Source organism: Motacilla alba, chromosome 21 (assembly GCF_015832195.1).
Source record: "Motacilla alba alba isolate MOTALB_02 chromosome 21, Motacilla_alba_V1.0_pri, whole genome shotgun sequence".
Classification (NCBI taxonomy): Eukaryota; Metazoa; Chordata; class Aves; order Passeriformes; family Motacillidae; genus Motacilla; species Motacilla alba.
Window position 1 is genome coordinate 5168263 of NC_052036.1, and position 17227 is coordinate 5185489.

The 17227-nt window shown below is 48.7% G+C and overlaps 2 protein-coding genes across 10 annotated transcripts in view; one reads left to right on the top strand and one right to left on the bottom strand.

The window, feature by feature from the left end:
• MTHFR (methylenetetrahydrofolate reductase) lies at positions 1-11480 on the top strand. 3 transcript variants are annotated; one of them, XM_038159504.1, is made up of 13 exons: positions 1-237; positions 848-912; positions 2919-3161; positions 4194-4432; positions 4734-4844; positions 5010-5203; positions 5676-5926; positions 6669-6803; positions 7656-7836; positions 8223-8405; positions 9700-9801; positions 10011-10130; positions 10644-11480. In XM_038159504.1, exons 3-13 carry the CDS (start codon positions 2929-2931, stop codon positions 10839-10841), a joined length of 1947 nt encoding a protein of 648 aa, XP_038015432.1. In that variant the 5' UTR covers positions 1-237; positions 848-912; positions 2919-2928; the 3' UTR covers positions 10842-11480. The 3 variants fall into 3 exon arrangements, with proteins under 3 accessions (XP_038015432.1, XP_038015431.1, XP_038015433.1); XM_038159503.1 differs by lacking the exon at positions 848-912 and having other exon boundaries at positions 2-237; XM_038159505.1 differs by lacking the exons at positions 1-237; positions 848-912 and adding an exon at positions 3261-3347 and having other exon boundaries at positions 3024-3161.
• The window catches only part of C21H1orf167 (chromosome 21 C1orf167 homolog), a 22151-nt gene continuing 14632 nt past the window's right edge, over positions 9709-17227 (bottom strand). For 5 of the 7 annotated variants that reach the window (XM_038159501.1, XM_038159496.1, XM_038159497.1 and 2 more), the window contains 6 exons: positions 15748-16012; positions 15079-15187; positions 14636-14843; positions 14400-14559; positions 13548-13658; positions 9709-9837 (listed from right to left, as the gene is read on the bottom strand). In XM_038159501.1, coding sequence (XP_038015429.1) covers positions 9769-9837; positions 13548-13658; positions 14400-14559; positions 14636-14843; positions 15079-15187; positions 15748-16012 — 922 coding nt within the window. In that variant the 3' untranslated portion in view covers positions 9709-9768. Of the gene's footprint in view, positions 9838-12468; positions 12847-13547; positions 13659-14399; positions 14560-14635; positions 14844-15078; positions 15188-15747; positions 16013-17227 lie in introns of those variants that run through there. The other 2 variants (XM_038159499.1, XM_038159498.1) reach the window with 2 other exon arrangements.

Genomic DNA, 17227 nt, shown 5'->3' on the forward strand with positions numbered 1-17227 from the left:
CCACCACCGGCCCGGCCGCGCCCCCGCCGTCCCACAGGCCGCGGCCGCGGCTCTGCCCGCCCGCGTTCCCGCCGGTCCCGCCTCGCCGGCCCGCTGCGGCCGCAGCCCCGCCCCGCCCCGCGGCGCCATGTCGGGTGAGGGCAGCCGCGGGGCCGCACGTGACCCGCCCGGCCGCGGCCGCCTTTAAAGCGCGGCGGGCGGGCAGGCGGCCCGGGTAGCGCCCGACAGCAGCCGCAGGTGAGCGGGGCCGGGAACGGGGGTTCTGTCGCTGCCCCAGCGCCCGGGGCTCCCCCCGGCCCGTCTGTCTGCCGGCTGCTCCGGGCCGGGCCGTGCTCCTGGCGGGGTTAGCTGAGGTGAAGGGGCGATGGGGCTGCAGTGACCTGCCTGGCTCCGACCCCCTCCCCGGCACCCGGCGTCGCAGGTGCTGCTCCTCGCCTGGGAGGAGCTGCCAGGCTCCCTCCGGCCTTCCCGCTCGGCTGTCCCGTTGGGTGGTGGTGCAGCCGCGGGCCCCTGCGTTGCCCCCCTGGCCCTCAGCCTGATGCCGTGGCCCTGGAGCAGCGTGTGCGCCCTGTGAGAAGCGTGCATCTGCTGCAGCCGAGTTAGGCTGGAGGGTAAAACTGAGCTTAGGGGAATGCAGACTCCACGCTCTGTGTGTCGGTGTCAGCTCAGGGCTGGAAGGGGTTGGAATACCACCGGCATCATAAAAACGCAGCAGGTACATCCATGGTGAGCATCAGAAATGTGCTGAGCCACGGATCTTTGAGCTCTACAGTGTGACAAAGACAGGAGCAGGAGTGTTGACAGGTGTTAAAAAATGTCTTACTTTGCTGCTGTTCTTGTTGTTTAGGCTTATCTTTGCTCTCTTTGCAATAACTAGAAGCATCTGCCAGCAAATCTGTGATGCATATTATGGTAAGGAAAGTGTTGCAAATGCTGCCTGTAGACAAAAATCTTAAGTGTGCCTTTTTCATGTCTTCATGATTTGATATTGCTAGTATGGTAAGGCCCTTTCCTCAACAGCCAGTCTCATTCTATAGAGGCATAGAGACCTGAACCCTTTTTCCATCTGATGGGTGTTAAAATCCCAAATCAGAAAAAAAAGCTCCTTTGATTTGCCTGCAGTGCTGTGCCATGCTTGCTAGGAATGCGCTATTGGGAGCTGACAGCACGTGATTGTGAGCTGCTAGCTTGATCACCAACGTGTGCTTGGGCATGATTCTCCCAGATGAGTGTGTGTGGATGTCAGGCAGAGTCCTCTGAGCTTAGCCAGGGCTGTGACTGTGCACCCAGTTGGGTTTGCTTCACTTGTCAGTAGGTCTGTGCTGCTGATTTTTACTGCAGCTGCTATGTTGGTACACAAGAGATCTTGGAACAGAAGGCCTGCGCTTCTTTCTCACATCTCCTGCCAGCTGGAGAGGTTCCTCAGGTGGTAAAAGTAGACTTTCTCTTAAAGGGTTTTGTTTGATTGGCAACTCAAGTGTAAACAGTAGAAGATGAGTTCAAAGTCTTCTTGGCTGAGCTAAACCCACAGACCTTCTGATAAGGACTGAGAGTGTGGTGGTTCACGCAACCGCTTCCTCCAAAACAGGCTCCAAAGTTATGTAATGCTTGGCCAACGTGCTGCTTCCCAGTGAGAATTTTAAGTTTTGGCAGGTACTAAAGCAAATAACACATCCAAATATTGTGGTGGCTCTTCCACAGCTGTCTGTAATCCCTCCCTCATTTTAAAGGTACAGGATGGGACATTTTGCAGAGCTTAGTGGAGTTGGGTAGCCTAAACCTACTTGTACCACTGACTTGGAGTTCTGTTTTGCTTTCTGTAACGCCAGGCAAGCACAGCTGATCTTTTTGCAAGACAGTGAGATGAGGATGGTCCCTGCTGACCTTGTTTCCAAGCAGCCACAATTGTTGACAGAGGGAACAGTGTGTCTGGTAGAGTTGAGTGTGTGCAGTGGGACTGGCATGGGGACAGTTGTCTGTGGAGAAGGCTAATGGTTGGAAGGTGTGAAGCCAGCACAGAAAACAAAGGACAGTTTGTGGGGATGGCCTGGTCAGACGGGATTCTGTACTTAGTTTCTGACATAGCAATAGTTTGTGCATTCTTGAGTACCTGCCCTGTTAGCACTGACTTTCCTACCTACACTGTAAAGCAGTGCTGCCTTTTGGGAACAAGCAGGATGGAAACTCTGAAGATGGATACAGCCCAAGAAGCAGCTACTGTAGACAAAAAAAAAATATCTGCTGGTATGCCTGAAATAGGGGTCTCCTCGAGCCAGGTCTCATAAGCTCTTGGAGATCTATTTCACACCCAAGATAGCTCAGCTACCTTAGAAGGCATAAAATCAGCAGGTTGGCTTCTGTGGTAGTGTTGGAAACAAAAAAGGTTTAATAAAAGGCAAAATAACAAAACTCTTTACAGAGGAAAACCAAGCCAGGCACAAGAGGTTCTTCCTCCTGGTAAAACACCTGACAAAAGCCTTTAGTTTCTTTGTTCTCTTCTTTTTTTTTAGTAAATTGCTCAGGCAGGACTTTTTGGCTCCTGTCCAATTGGCTATCCTTAAGTTTGAGGTGAAGCCCCCCCAGGCCTATGAGATGCCCTTTCACCTAACTGAGGAGAGAAACTTCTGGGCTTATTTCCTTTTGAAGGGGACAAAGGATAGTTTTCTCACTCAGCAGGGGCACATTCCCATACATGCCCAGCCCAAGGCTACAATCATTATCAGCACTAAACATATGCTTTTTACTGTGTTTTCGCCAGATTTCCCACTACAGCTTACAGTGAAAGCTGGCCAGAGGTGATGGTGATGGATGTTGGGTGTTGGCATAGGCTTCTTTAATCATCTGCTGCTCACCCCAGCAGTGCCTGCTCCATGCAGAGACCCGTGTACTGACCATCCTCTCTCTGCTCCCCTCTGCAGAGCTCTCACCATGGTTAATGAGACCCAGCATGGCTGCAATGCCAGCTCCAGGTCTGATGGCAGCAGCAGTGGAAGTGAGAGCTCCAAGGACAACTCGCGCTGCTCCACCCCTGTCCTCGACGCCGACCGGCACGAGCGGCTGCGGGAGAAGATGCGCCGCCGGCAGGACGCTGGGGACAAGTGGTTCTCCCTGGAGTTCTTCCCTCCACGCACAGCCAATGCTGCTGTCAATCTCATCTCCAGGTGAGTGCTGTAGGGTAGGAGAGGGGAAGTGTCTGTGGTGGAGGGCAGGGAAATAGCTAACGAGGCAGGCTCTGCTCCATGCTCTGTCTCCCCTTCCAGGTGACGAAGCAGGTAATGGGGCTGTGCTTTCCTGCTGAGGAGGGTAATGGACACCAAGTAACTTGTCTTCCTTGGAGGCCCTGAAGAGTTAAGTGTCACGGTGGGATTACTGAGGGGCCAGGTTGTTTCCCCAGTCCCATGCCCTGGGAAGATGGAGTAACCCCAATGTCATGTTCTGGGTCTGAAGCACAATGCTGGGGCAGAAAAGTACTTAGTAAAAGCAGAAAATATTCCTTGATAGATAGTGTGCCAAAATCTCTGAAACGCATTCCCATTTCCTTTCAATATTCATCCAGCCACTATGGTTTGTGCCTCCATATTACAGTTTTGGCCTCTGACACAGGTATCCACATCTACATGCTAAATGAAAACTGATAGGTCACAGCAGAGCTAGGAGTTATTCTGGAGCCCCAGGAGCCACCATGGACTTACCTGGAAGAGAAAAGGGTATTTCATAATTCTTTTTATAATTGCTATAAGCCAGTGCCATATGTTGAACAGAAGGGCCTGTTCCACCTTGGAGGAGGAGAGAGACACGTTAGGGAAGCCCTGTGGCCTCTACAGTTCAAGCTGGCAGCAGAGGGCTGCAGCATAGTCTCCTATCTCAAAAGGAATGGGACTTGCATTGCTGGCTGTCAGAAGCTGTATCAGTCTGTTAGAGCATGCAGGGAGAAAGTCTGTTGTACAGAGAACACCTCCATTGCCTCTTCTATGAAATTGCAAGCTCTTCCCCATACAGCCTTCAAGGATGGCTTTCCTTATTTACATCAGCCGCTTGCTAAACTCTTCATGCAACACTTTTGTGATCTATCCTGTTGCTGTCATCCAAGCAGCTAGAATGCTGCTGGCATTCTAGCAGTGAGCAAGATATTCAAGGCACAGGGAGGGGATTTGGCTGTCTGGTGTAGGCTAACACAGCTTTAAACCCCACAGGTTTGACCGCATGGGAGCCGGTGGTCCCCTCTTCATTGATGTGACGTGGCACCCTGCAGGGGACCCAGGATCTGACAAGGAAACCTCTTCCATGATTATTGCTTACACTGCAGTGAACTACTGTGGCCTGGAGACCATCCTGCACATGACGTGCTGCAACCAGACCAAGGATGACATCACAGGCCATCTGCAGAAGGCCAAGCGGCTCGGGTTGAAGAACATCATGGCACTGCGTGGAGGTGAATCCTTCTGTCCTGTGATGGGTAGTGCAGAGGCTGTGCTGCTGTTGTGTCCAATTCCAGAGTAAAACCAGAGAAGATTTAGGGGCTCCTTCTGCAGGAATTAAATGCTGAGACTGTGTTTCACCTGAGCCCTTTGTTAGCAGTCCCTTCAGCTCAAAGGCAGACAAAACCAGTCCATAGGTAAAACTGCAGATTTGGGAGTTCATCTGTCTTCCTTCTGATACCAGGTTGTTAGAGAACTACCAGATCTGAGTTCAGCAAACAGTTGGAGAGAGCTGTGGATTTGTTCTCTTTTCAGATCCTGCTGGCGAGGAATGGGAGGAAGAAGTAGATGGTTTCAACTATGCTGTTGATCTGGTTAAGCATGTTCGCAATGAATTCGATGATTACTTCGACATCTGCGTGGCAGGTAAATGCCTTCTATTGCAGAGTGTGCAGGGTCTGAGACAGGGAAATCAGCTCAGCAGTCCCTCCCTGGACCTGGGCTGTGACAGTATAATCAGATTGGATACTTCCTAATTTCTGCATGTTGTCCTGACCACATTTTTCATTTTTTTCCCCCTTCTCCCCAAAGGCTACCCTAAGGGTCATCCTGAAGCAGAGAGCTATGAGGCAGACCTGAGGCACCTGAAGGAGAAAGTCTGTGCTGGAGCAGACTTCATCATTACACAGCTTTTCTTCCGACCAGAAACCTTTCTCAAGTTCATGAAGGATTGTCAAGCCATTGGCATTACCTGCCCCATTATTCCTGGCATCTTCCCTATACAGGTGAAATCCAGTAATTTGAATTTAGAGAGGGAATAAGGATCTAGGATGTTAGGTATTTGTGGGTCAGGGCCTGAGAGAGGTCTGTAAATACCCTCCACAAAATTTCAGGGAAGAAAGACTGCTGAATGTAATAAATCTGTTGGTGGTATGCCAAATTAAACTCTTAGGCAGCTAATAACAAGCTGAAAAGATTTCTTGTGCCCATATGGCAAAAAGGGATATAAAGGACAAAGGTCTGCAAGTCCTGAGGTCACTGAGTATGCTGGGCTTAGGCAAGGATGTGGGGAGAAATCACCTAAAGTGGCATGCCCTGGACTGTGGTACCATCCTAGAGATGAGGCCTGGGAGTTGGGAGTTGATTCCAGGAGCCCCAGTTATAAATGTCCTGCCTCAAAAATCGAGATAAAGTACCTGTGTTAGTAGGATGGCAAAAAAGGGTCTTGGAAAAATGATAATCTGCATCCTCATCCAGGGTTACCACTCCCTGCGCCAGCTGGTGAAGCTCTCCAAGCTGGAAGTGCCCCAGGAAATCAAAGATGTGATTGAACCCATCAAGGAAAACGACGCAGCTATCCGGAACTATGGGGTGGAGCTGGCAGTGTCCATGTGCCGGGAGCTGCTGGACAGTGGAATGGTGCACGGGCTCCACTTCTACACCCTCAATCGGGAGGTGGCAACCACCGAAGTCCTGAAGCGCCTGGGCATGTGGAATGAGGACCCAAGGTGAGCAGAGTGTGTTGGCTTCTGTTAGTTCCACTTTTCTATCTGTCCATCCATCCCATCCACTGAAGGTACAGATAATGGATGGGTCAATAACTCTGCTCTCCTTCTCTCCTTTTTTCTCTTCTTTTATCACCTTTTGCATTCAGTAGTTCACCCTTCCCACAGATCTCCAACAGAAGCTGGGAGGAATAGAGGAGACAGCCAAAGGAGGAATTTGTTTTAGTCAAGTAGCTTTAAAGTAGGCATTGTGGGACTTTAAAAATCCAGAGCTTGGAGCTGCCACTTGGAAGAAGCATGTTTTTGATGCCCATCACAACCCCTTATAGGCTAGGGGTATGCTCCCACTGTGGATTTCTAGGGTTCTCTGCAGCTGAGAAAGGGAACGTGGACTTCTGAGTCCACAGGCTTCAACACAGACAAGAAGCAAAGGAAAATTGACAGCTGTTTTTTATTTTTCCTTGAAATAGCTTCCCGTGGTGCTTTGCCCTTACCTTTTCCAATTTCAGGTGTCAGTCCTGTACCTTAACATTAAATAGACCCTACTGAGTATCCTGTGAGGGAAGTGAGTAGGAAATATTTTCCATGAAGGAAGAAGAGTTTCCTGTCTTACTTCTTGACAACCAGAACTCTTCTCAGCCCGTGTTATTTCTCCCCGAGGCAAATTGCACCATGGGGAAAGGCTTCCAGCCTTTAATGGAAAATCAGCAGAGGAAGTGTGTTAACATCTGCTCATCCCATGCAGGCGGCCTCTGCCCTGGGCAGTCAGTGCTCACCCCAAGAGAAGAGTGGAAGATGTGCGGCCAATCTTCTGGGCCTCCAGGCCAAAGAGTTACATCTATCGAACTCAGGAGTGGGATGACTTCCCCAATGGCCGATGGTAAGCTGTCATGTGCTGTGGTGGTGCCAGTTGTGGGTTTCTCTGGGTCTGGATTGAAGGCACTTGAGACAGTAGCTCATGTTTATTATTTCTTATCAGTGAAACAGTCTCACCACTGTGAGTTCAGCAGCTTTGCATCAGAAGGCACAAAATGGCAACATCTCTTGTTCCAACAATCTCTTGTTCCAAGGTCTTTTAAGACTAAACTGTCCAATGAAGAGCTGACACCTAGATTATTTCCCCTTTTAACCCAATAACTGATCCCACAGAGCCCCAATGTGGGCTTTGCTGCCCAATTACAAAATGCCACCCAAACCCATGGAGAAGCAGGAAGAAGCAGCATGAAGAAGAAACCCAGGATGACACCCTGTGCCCTCCATCTTGCTCCCATCCACAACACACTAAACATCCCAGAACCTCAATTTCTCCCCAAGTGATGCACCTACACTGCTCTCTGTAATCTATTTCACACTTTTGTGGATTCCAGTCTGTCTTGCAGTCCAGGAAACTTTCTCCATGAATGAGGGTCACAGTCAGTGCTGCCCTGGGGGTCAGGGCACCCCAGAGCAGACAGAGAAACATTCCCAGTGCCCTGGTTTCCACAACGTGCAGTAAGGCAGAGCTGTGGTAGGAAGGCCTGATGTCCTGGGCACACTTGAGCTAGCTTTAATGAAGTGGTCCCCCGTTGCTTGGATTTGAGTGGGGTGGGGTGAATAGCACCAAGATGGTGACACTTTTGATCTCGAGGTGGGTTTTGTTGTGTACTTCTCTTGCTGCTTGGCTCTCTTCCTGCATCACCAAATCAGCTCATTTTCCTCACTGACTTCAGGTCTGTGTCCTTTCCCCTTACAGGGGTAACTCCTCCTCTCCAGCTTTTGGGGAACTGAAGGACTACTACCTCTTCTACCTGAAGAGCAAGTCTCCCCGTGAGGAGCTTCTGAAGATGTGGGGAGAAGAACTGACTAGTGAGGAAAGTGTCTTTGAGGTGTTCACATGTTACATCACTGGAGAACCCAACAAGAATGGGTACAAGGTGAGAGGCCAGGAAGGGATGGTCAGTGTGGCACAAACAATAGTGCACATTTCCTCTTGTTCCTGGTACCACATTGTTTTTGTAAAGAATTAGCACTTCTCTATCCAAAAGGATTTCCTGGCACTCTGGTTGAAGGGGGTCCAGCAGCCAGAGCTAAGGCTCAGTGTAAAAGAAAAGGTGCTACAGTATGATAGGACCAGTATTGATTGACTTCAGCAGTCATTCTTACAGTTGTGCATATCCTAACCCTTGAACCAAACCTGGGAATTCTCTCCTGAAGCAGGTGTGTTTGAGACTATTAAGGCACTGCTGAGTTACTTCAACACCCAGATGGCAATCAGAGGGTTGTTACATCCATTGTGAGCCATCCTTTCTCCTCGTGGCAGGTCACATGCATGCCCTGGAATGATGACCCTCTTGCTACTGAAACCAATCTGCTGAAGGACCAGCTGGAGAAGGTCAACAGAAGAGGAATCCTGACCATCAACTCCCAGCCGAACATCAATGGCAAGCCCTCCACAGACCCCATTGTAGGCTGGGGGCCCAGTGGAGGCTATGTTTTCCAAAAGGTACTGTATTACTCTGGGCTGGGCAGCAAAGAGTTTGACCTATTTTGGTCTCTGTTAGGCTGGGAGGTCCCAGGTTTACATCCACATAATCTTTCTGTCCACACCTTAGGCAAAGCTCCTTTGGTGTCTTAAGAGCCATAATGCCATCTCTATGGCTGACTTCACAGCTATTTTCCCCTACTTCAAAACATCTATTGAACATCTGTAGAGTTTCATGGTTTTATTCTCACCAAGTAATCATTAGTAACTTATTTCTAGAGCAGGGCTGTGACAGTTTTTATATACACATGTGCCTGCCCCCTGCATCTGATTCAGTAATGCACAAAGCACCCAGATTTTTCACTAAATGGGAATCGGTGAGTTAGTATCTCTACCACCCAGCAGCTCATGGTGATAAAGAGATATTTTTAAATTTCCTTTGTCCTTCAAATGTATGTCAGAGTTCTCCACAGTTGCCCCCAGCCCATGCACTGTGCTGTGCTGTTTAGACAGTGGTCACATTCCTTCCCTGGCCTGCACAGTCATGCCTGCCATGCCTGTCTTCCCCCAGCAGGCATTTCAGGCCCTAGAGCCTTGTCTAATGGCTGTGATAGGAACAGCCCATCAAGGTAAATGCCAGGCAAGTAGCTCACACTGAAAGACAAAGCATCCTTGTTCAAAAGGGATCCAAACCGGTGAAGCCAGAGACCAGCAGATGGCAAATGCATTTATGTTTTCAAAGGAAGAGATTCCCCTGAGGTGAGGGAAATCCATCATCTCACGCAATTGCCAGGAAATGGGGGGAGGGCAAGCAGTTGTTGGGAGCAGCCAAGCACAGAATTTGGTTATATAAGCACACGGGGAGACTTGTGAACAAAAGATGAGGACAGGGAGTGGTGCTTGGGAGAGGCCAGCTGAGACCCCAGAGTTCTTCTCTCACCAGGCTGGGCTGCCTTGGCAGGACACTGCTGTAAAATAAAGATTAGGCTCAGGCTTCTTCCAGGCATTCTGGCAGACTGCTTCCTTGTGCAGCAGTTGTGCTAACACTGGAGTTTGTTCATGCTTGTGGACTTATGTGGATGCAAAACAGGCAGCGTGTAGCTTTCCTGGGCTGTTCCCTCTGCTCTCCCCAGTTATTTTTTTCCCTAGCTGAGTTACTACAGAGGCTCGAGCAGGAGTAAATTAGTATGTGTTTCTGGGGATGAACATACAAGGCAGCCCAGACTCTACAAATGTCGTTGTTTACCTGTATTTGTCCAGTTCTGTTGTGATTTAAGGCTCTGATTCTCTTCCCCTTCTCCATCCCTCCCTGCAGGCATACCTAGAGTTCTTCACCTCCAGTGAAATTGTCACAGCACTGCTCAAAGTGCTGAAGAAGTACGAGTTACGAGTGAACTACCATATTGTCAATGTCAAGGTAAGGCCATGATTCACAGACACTTCCTTTCACCACCTTGGGAGAGAGACAAATGCCAAATATTCAGACATGAGGGATGATGAAAGGAAGGGAAAGTAAAGCACATCAGCTGTGGTGTGCAGCAGCTGTCTGCTCCCTAAACACTTTTCCCACCTAACTCAGTGCCTCCTCCAGCAGTTGCTTCAGAAAGGTTCTCCTTCCTTTCTCAGGGCCAGAATATCACCAATGCTCCAGATCTGCAACCCAATGCTGTCACCTGGGGTATCTTCCCAGGAAGGGAGATCATCCAGCCCACTGTAGTGGATCCTGTAAGCTTCCTCTCCTGGAAGGTGAGTCCTGCCTTCTGTTGGATACATTGCTGTGATGCCCTGGAAGTTCAGAGTGTCTGGTTTGGTTTTAGTCTCTGACACTGCTCACAGTTGAGGGCTATTGCTATATTGGCTTGCAGAGGTACAGGTCTTGCTCTTCCTTCTTCAGCTCCATCAAGAGCTGTTGCCAGACACAAAGCACCCAGCAACAGGGACTGAGAGCTGCTGCTGTTACTGTGCCAGGCCTCAGAGTGCTGGACAGTAGCTCTTCCTCCCCTCTTACACATACAGGGGCAGCATTGAGCCATCCATTGTACTGCAAGTGTGTCTCCTTTCAGCTCTGAGCACTTGACTGGAAAGCATAAGGCTCCGTGCTCAACTTTTGCCATTTTTACTGTGAAGAAACAAGCCACAGTCTGGCCAGTCATGTGTAACACTGGGTACAGTGTTACTAAATTAAGTAACATTACTAAATTAACATTAAGTAAGGTGAAGATGTCTCACAACTGCCGATTTTTTTTGTTCCCGTGGCAGGATGAGGCCTTCGCACTGTGGATCGAGCAATGGGCCAAGCTCTATGAAGAGGAATCGCCCTCTCGCATGATCATCCAGTACATCCATGACAACTATTACTTGGTCAACCTGGTGGACAATGACTTCCCCCTAGAAAACTGCCTCTGGCAGGTTGTGGAGGATACTTTTGAGCTGTTGAACTCTCCAACTCGGCAGTGAAAATTCTTCTTCTAATCTCTTACTTCCTCCTCCCATCCACTGACTTCGGGGAAAGCAGCAGCACTGTGTTGACAATGACCACACTCCTAAACCGTGACCAGGGTGGTGCTCTGATCTACCCACACTTGGTGCTCTTCTGTCCCCAACACAAAGGTTCTCTGAGCATTAGCCAGAACTACCTGAACCTCTGAGCTGAGGCTCCAGACTAAGCCCAAAAGCCAGGGTCTGCAGGATGAAGAGCTGCTAATCATGGTTATGCTAATTACAGTAACAGAAGAACACCAGATTCTGGTAGCTTTCCCCTCTGGTAACTTTCCTGTGCCAGAAATGCTGGCAGGGGAACAGAAACACTCCTGTCAGCTGTACCTATGCAAGGGGATTATATCAGCAGTTACCAAGCTGGAAAAGAAGGTCAAATTGCTTTTATATTGCACTCTTAAAATGTATTTCTTCACAGTTGATCATCAGGCACTTTTGCACTCACTCCAGAAGAAGGTTCAAATTTTTTCCTAACTTTTCTCCTTGTATTGTATTTCCTGTTTTCTTTTTAATAGGACTGTGGGAATTTCCATTCTGGATAAGACTAAGTAGGAATCATACTATTTCCTAGATTACATACAATAAAATACATGCATACAATTGTCTCTTTTATTAGGCCATGCTCTAGCAGAGACTCCTGTTGTTTGCTAATTGATCATCTGGCACAAGGGGAAACTTTAAGAAAATCAATTGTTTCTGGGGCAGTTCTGCCTTCGCTTTCAATGCATGTCCTGAGCCTGACCCAAGATCCACGGTAGAGTGGAGAAAGTGTAAATCCTAGAATTTACCAAAAGTAATCAGCTACACTATTTAGCTCAATTCTGCAAGGTCAGGTATTCTTTTCCAATGCCTGTAGGGAAAGATAACCTATCTTTCCTGACCTAATGACTCTTAACAGCCTTAGGCCCCAAGGCATCAGAATAAGGGGTGGGGGAAGCTACTGGGGCTGCTTTGTGTACTTAACAATCCTGCAAAGCTGCCACAGGCTAGGAAAACTACCTTGGAGTCGTTCCCAGTGGGATTTCAAGACCCCTGCCATGCTGTGAGCATCTCTTTGAAACAAGCAAGGAAGAAAAGCCTTTTCCAGATTGTTCAGACCCTCTTGTTACAGCTGTCTGAGACCGGCTCATATATCCAGGGTAATTACAAGGCATCAATCATAGAGGCAAGTAATGGGAAGGCTGGGGATCAGACACGCCTGTCTAGCCTCAGCAAAGCTTTTGGTGCTCAGCTGTTCCCAGCAGGTTTCTTCATACCTTGCCCATTCAGCACAGAAATGAACCAGCAGGAAGCAGTCAGGAGGTTGGCCACCCACTGAAAGGCTTAATGAAGAGCTGATGGACCTAGACAGGGGGAGGAGGAGGTGGGAGCCATGTGGAAATCTCCCCCCCCTCACCCCCCTTTCCAGGATAAAAAGCCAAATCTAAAAATAAAGACCTGTGTTTGTACCTCCCCAGTCCAGACTTTGAAATCAAAAGGATCCAGGAGGCACAAACTCCTGCTCATCTCTAAGACTGTATTTGCATACGCCCCCCTTGACACCAAGCTCCTGTCCAGGGGGAAAAACACTGAGTGAAAGGAAAGCCTATAAGGCTTTTTTGACCTTTAATCAGAACTCCAGCAAAAGCATAGTCCAGAGAAGAAGAGAATGCAACCTCACAACTAAGTAACTTCTCCATTTGTGTTGCTAAGGAGGTAAGATACAAGTCCTTAAAGAGGACCTTTCACTGGGTACAATCTCTTCCTGGTTGTTCTTTGGCTGTCACCCTTCTGACTGGCAGCAATGCTTTTATTATAAGAGCAGGGTGTTCTTTCTTGACAGCACAGGACCACCTCTTTGTTGTGACAGGAGCTGTATCCTCCACGTGTCCTGAACTGAGCAGCAGCTGCAGGCAGGCCCTGCCATTCAGCAGGATCCTTTGTCCTTACACCGGAATGCTGTGAGCTGCCACCACCTTCCAAAGGCCTGAAAGTGCAAAGTGTACAAATCAAACACTCAGGTTACCCTTGAGGGGCTGCAGCCATTCTTACAGAACGCGTAAACACAGCTTTCCTTCGAGCAATGGCTCTGCCAGCTGCCTCACCCTTCACTCAAAACCCTTCCCTGTCTCTCCTGGAGCCAATAGGGGGCATGCAGAGTACAAATCAATGTGAGAGAAGAAAGACCAATGCCCTCTAATTTCAGTACCTGCTCCTGTCTCCTTAAAGGAGGCCTTAATCTTGCATGAATCTTCGGGAGGCAGGCAGAAGAGCAAACTGGATATGAGTTCTAAGGCTTTGCCTGCTCACTCCAATTCGTACTGATTGCTTGCCCCTGGGTGCAAGTCAGCACAGTCCTGCACCAACGTGGAGCCTGTTTCTTCCCTGAGTGGGGTCTCAAGAGGCAGGGGATTAGGGGATTAACATCACTAATAACAGCAGGGAAGGGGGCACATGTCAGGGAAATTGACTCCTGACACAAAGCTTTGAAAAACACCCATAGATGAACCCATGTAAATCTGGAAGCTTTTTTCCTTTTTTACTGGCAAGTCCCATTCCTTGATGTATTCAACTTCTCCCTAAGCAAGTGCATTGTGCAGGGAGAGAGATACAGGGAACACCAGTTGTCCCTTTGGGGTGCTTTTGTATCACTGAGGTCCACTGAATTAAGGAGGCATAAATGCTTACCTGAGACAGGAGGCTCTTGGCTTCCTCCTCCAAAAGATTCTGCACCACACAGCTTTGCAAGTATCTTTGTCTCCACACCCTCCAGGCCTTTTCTATCAGCCGCTGCTGGTCCTGCCAGGAAAAGAGGCAGCACACAGATTAATTGGGCTCTGGCAGATAAATTACCTCACTTCCCTCCAGTCCCACCTTGTTCCAGTTGCTTTCCTGAGTCCCTCTTAAAAGACTTGCAACAAAGACTGGTAACAAACAGAGCAGACTAATAACAGAGCTCTTGCTGAGCTACTTTCTCCAGCATAGTGTGGCTCAGTCCCAGTAAACTGGGGAGAGGACAGTGCCCCACTGTGCTCCAGCACAGCTCCTCAGTGACTGAGGATATGCTCACACTATACAGGCATCAGCTTGTTACCTGGGCAGGCCAGAGCACATCTCACACAGCTGATGCCCAGGAACCAGGCAGAACATGGGTATGAACACAAGGGGAAGCCAAATGACAGCTCTTGGTAAACTGAGGACACCAGTGGGATGTATCAGGAACACAGATGAGGACAAAGATCTTAATAACTGCTGTGAACTTCTTGCACAGTCTACAGACAATCTAGACAAATCCTGTTTCAGCTTCCCATCTGTAAGGGCAAAGCACAACTAAATCTGTGGATATGCCAGTCTGTCAAGCTGACGTTCCAAGAAGAACAATGGGAAAACCAGCCACAGCAGTAAACCAGGATTTTTGGTGCCTACTGGTATTTGTTAAACCCCCAGGTCTCATCTCCCAGGATGTATGTGAGGCTACAGGCAGAGCAGGCTTGCCCAGTAACACCCATCACTGCCACCCCAGTGGCACAGGACACTCACCAGCACCCGAGCCAGTACCAGCACCCTGCTGGCTTCCCTCCACTGATGCCATCCCCTTGCCAGACAGAGCAGTTTCCTATCATGCTGGCACCGGCGCAGCACCACTGTGTGATGCCACCTCTTCAGATATTTCCTCCTGCAGGCAAAAGAAGCAAATAAGCTTTACCAGTCACACAAGGGAGCCCTTCCCTGATGGCATCAGCAAGAGGAAGCCCAGAGCCCTGCACTCCACTTACCCAAGCCACTTCTTAGCCCGCTCCTCCAAGTCCACCTCTGCTGCGTTCTCCTGGATCCTTGCACGTGCACGAGAGGGTCCTACCACATCAGGTCTCTGCAGCAACCTTTCAGCCCTGCTTTGGCTCCTGTAGATCACCAGCCAGCGCTGAATGGCACTGGGAAAAAGTCCTGTTGGTGCTGAATCTTCTTCTCTGCCTCTTCTGCTTTCTAAGAAACAAAAGAGGAATCACACAGGAGCTAACCTTGGAGCTAGAGAGGGAGACATCAGAGCTGCCATGAGCCCTTAGTCCTTCAACTCCTGAACACAGAAGAAATCAACTGAGTTTGATTGCCATGAGCTCCTACTCCACAGAAGGATCCCAGTCATTAAGCTGGTAAACATCATCCCCTTTCCCTCACACTCCCCATATGGGTCTGTGAAAGAGAGGAGGGAGAATCTTACTTGTGGGCCAAGAGAGAGACATCTTTCTGCTTTTCCTAACACCTATGAGGGTACTGCGCTGCCGTAAGCACTGGGAAAAGGCAGCTGCTCTGGTCCAGTAGTTGCAGGCCTGCAAACAGAAATAACACAGCTGCAGCCAAGAGTAAACAATGCACACAGCACGCACACAAACCAGAGAGACAGGCTCACAGCTCTGCAGGTAGCTTAATGTGCTAGACCCCAGGCTGGAAGCTGCACAGATGAGATCCCAGCAGGACTGACTCAGCCCTTCCAAATCAATGGATTTCTTTGTAGTTTGTTAGCTGTGACTCTTTTGAAAAAAGCTGTATCTCTGGCAGCTCACTCTGCTCTGCAGGGACAGTGATTATCCTATCTTATCTTTGAGCAGAGAGGAAGGAGTGCTCTCATCTCTCTGGTCAAAATGTCCCCTTTCCTTATTGCTGTGCTCCATATGGTTGTTGCAATCAGTGCCAGATTATGGTGATGAAGTTGTGTGCACAGTCTGTGAAGAATTTCACAGCGGGGACTACGCAGTCACCACAAATCAAACCAGGTTTTTATACAAGCCTTGTCACACTACCTCAGTGCCTCATGACTCACTGAGTTAATAATAACTGTCTCATAGGGACCTTTATCTTCTCATACTTAGGGAGCTTTATTTTCTCTTACTTGTTTGACAGTAGCCACAGATCCCAGGCGCAGGGCTTGCTGTCCTCTGGCAGCCACTCGCCAGCGGTGGCAGGCTTTACCTGGAGAGGGCTCCTGCCACTTGTGGTTTCTCCCTTCTGGCACTTGTTCAGCTCTCCAGAGTTTGTCCCTCCACTTAGTAAAGCTCACAACCAGGAGACGGTGCTCTCTGACTCTTTTAAAGTAAGAGAGGGCTTCATGCTGCCTTAGTTTACATGCAGTGACCTGGGCCCAAGTGACAAGGCACCTGAAAAACAGTTCCAAGCACAGAGAAGAAGCAGATGCCTGAAGTAACAATTCCATGTCAGACCAAATTTCACCTTCTCACCTGCCCTGCAGTATCCCACACAAATGGCCAAAGCAAGCCAAAGAGCATTCAACAAGAAAAAAGCCTGTTCCTATTACTCCTGCAATCAAGATTTATGCATTGTCCTCTATGCTACGTATTTTTCCAGTGCCTCATCTCTGGGAGGTGCAATTTCACACTCTTCAACTGTCTTTCTGCTGAAAACCTGCCCTCATTTTACTTCAAGTTCCCAGCACTGTTACCTCTCACCTACTCAAAGTCCAAGAGACTCTGCTTCCCTCTGGCCATTTTAGCACTCCCTGCTGTTCAAAGACCTCTGCAAACTGTATCCAATCTTATACTACACTTTTCCTTTGCCTACAAAAGAAATTCTTTTCCTAGGCTGCCTTGCCAGTACACATACCTGGTCCCTCACACCAAAAAGAAAAAAAAAATTAGCCAGTCTTCAGTCTATCCCTGTGCTACCAGCTGACCAGAAAGATGGTGCTTGATGAAGGCTTTTTCATTTTTCCACTATGGGATGAAAGTAAAACTGTTAAAATCTCCCTCAGCATGGAAGCCAGCAGATTCCTGAAGTCTGCTTGCAGCATTTATGACAGCCTCTTGTTGTCAAGATTTAGATTTTGTTTCTTGGCTGTCACAAACTAAGGCCCTGTGTATGTGGGATGTACAACTAGAATCTTTACAAAGGCAATTTTATTCAAAAAAATCAACAACTTCAGGAGTTACTATTATCAGCACTGTAAATCTGCACCCACAATAATCTCTCTGTATCTCACAGGCTGATGCACAGGAGGCCAATCTTCCCCTGCAAGCAGAGAATGCAATCTGCTTTTAATTCTAGCTTATCCTTTTGGCTCCTTGTTCCATTTGGACCTTCATTATGCAAATCACCCCACTGCACCATAGGGCAGAGGTGTGAATATCCTGTGCCTGGCAGGCTTTCTGGAGATCAAGAGAAGCTGTTCCAGGTTATCCCAGCACAAAAAATGCCTCCCTCAAAAGAGACAGAGCTCATCCAAGCGAGAAATTAGAAGCACTCTCATCAAAGGAGACTCAGAAGGAAGATTAATGGTGGAGACATACTCAACAGGAAGGAGCAACATAAAGGGCTTATCCTAAATACAATTCCCATGAGGGAGCCACACAGATAGA

What these genes read in the sequence shown, in the direction of transcription:
- MTHFR (XM_038159504.1), top strand. Translation starts at nt 2,929, where the DNA reads ATGGTTAATGAGACCCAGCATGGCTGCAATGCCAGCTCCAGGTCTGAT. An exon ending in CTTCGACATCTGCGTGGCAG is followed by an intron (nt 4,845 to 5,009) that starts GTAAATGCCTTC and finishes TTCTCCCCAAAG; the next exon opens with GCTACCCTAAGGGTCATCCT. An exon ending in ACCATATTGTCAATGTCAAG is followed by an intron (nt 9,802 to 10,010) that starts GTAAGGCCATGA and finishes TTCCTTTCTCAG; the next exon opens with GGCCAGAATATCACCAATGC.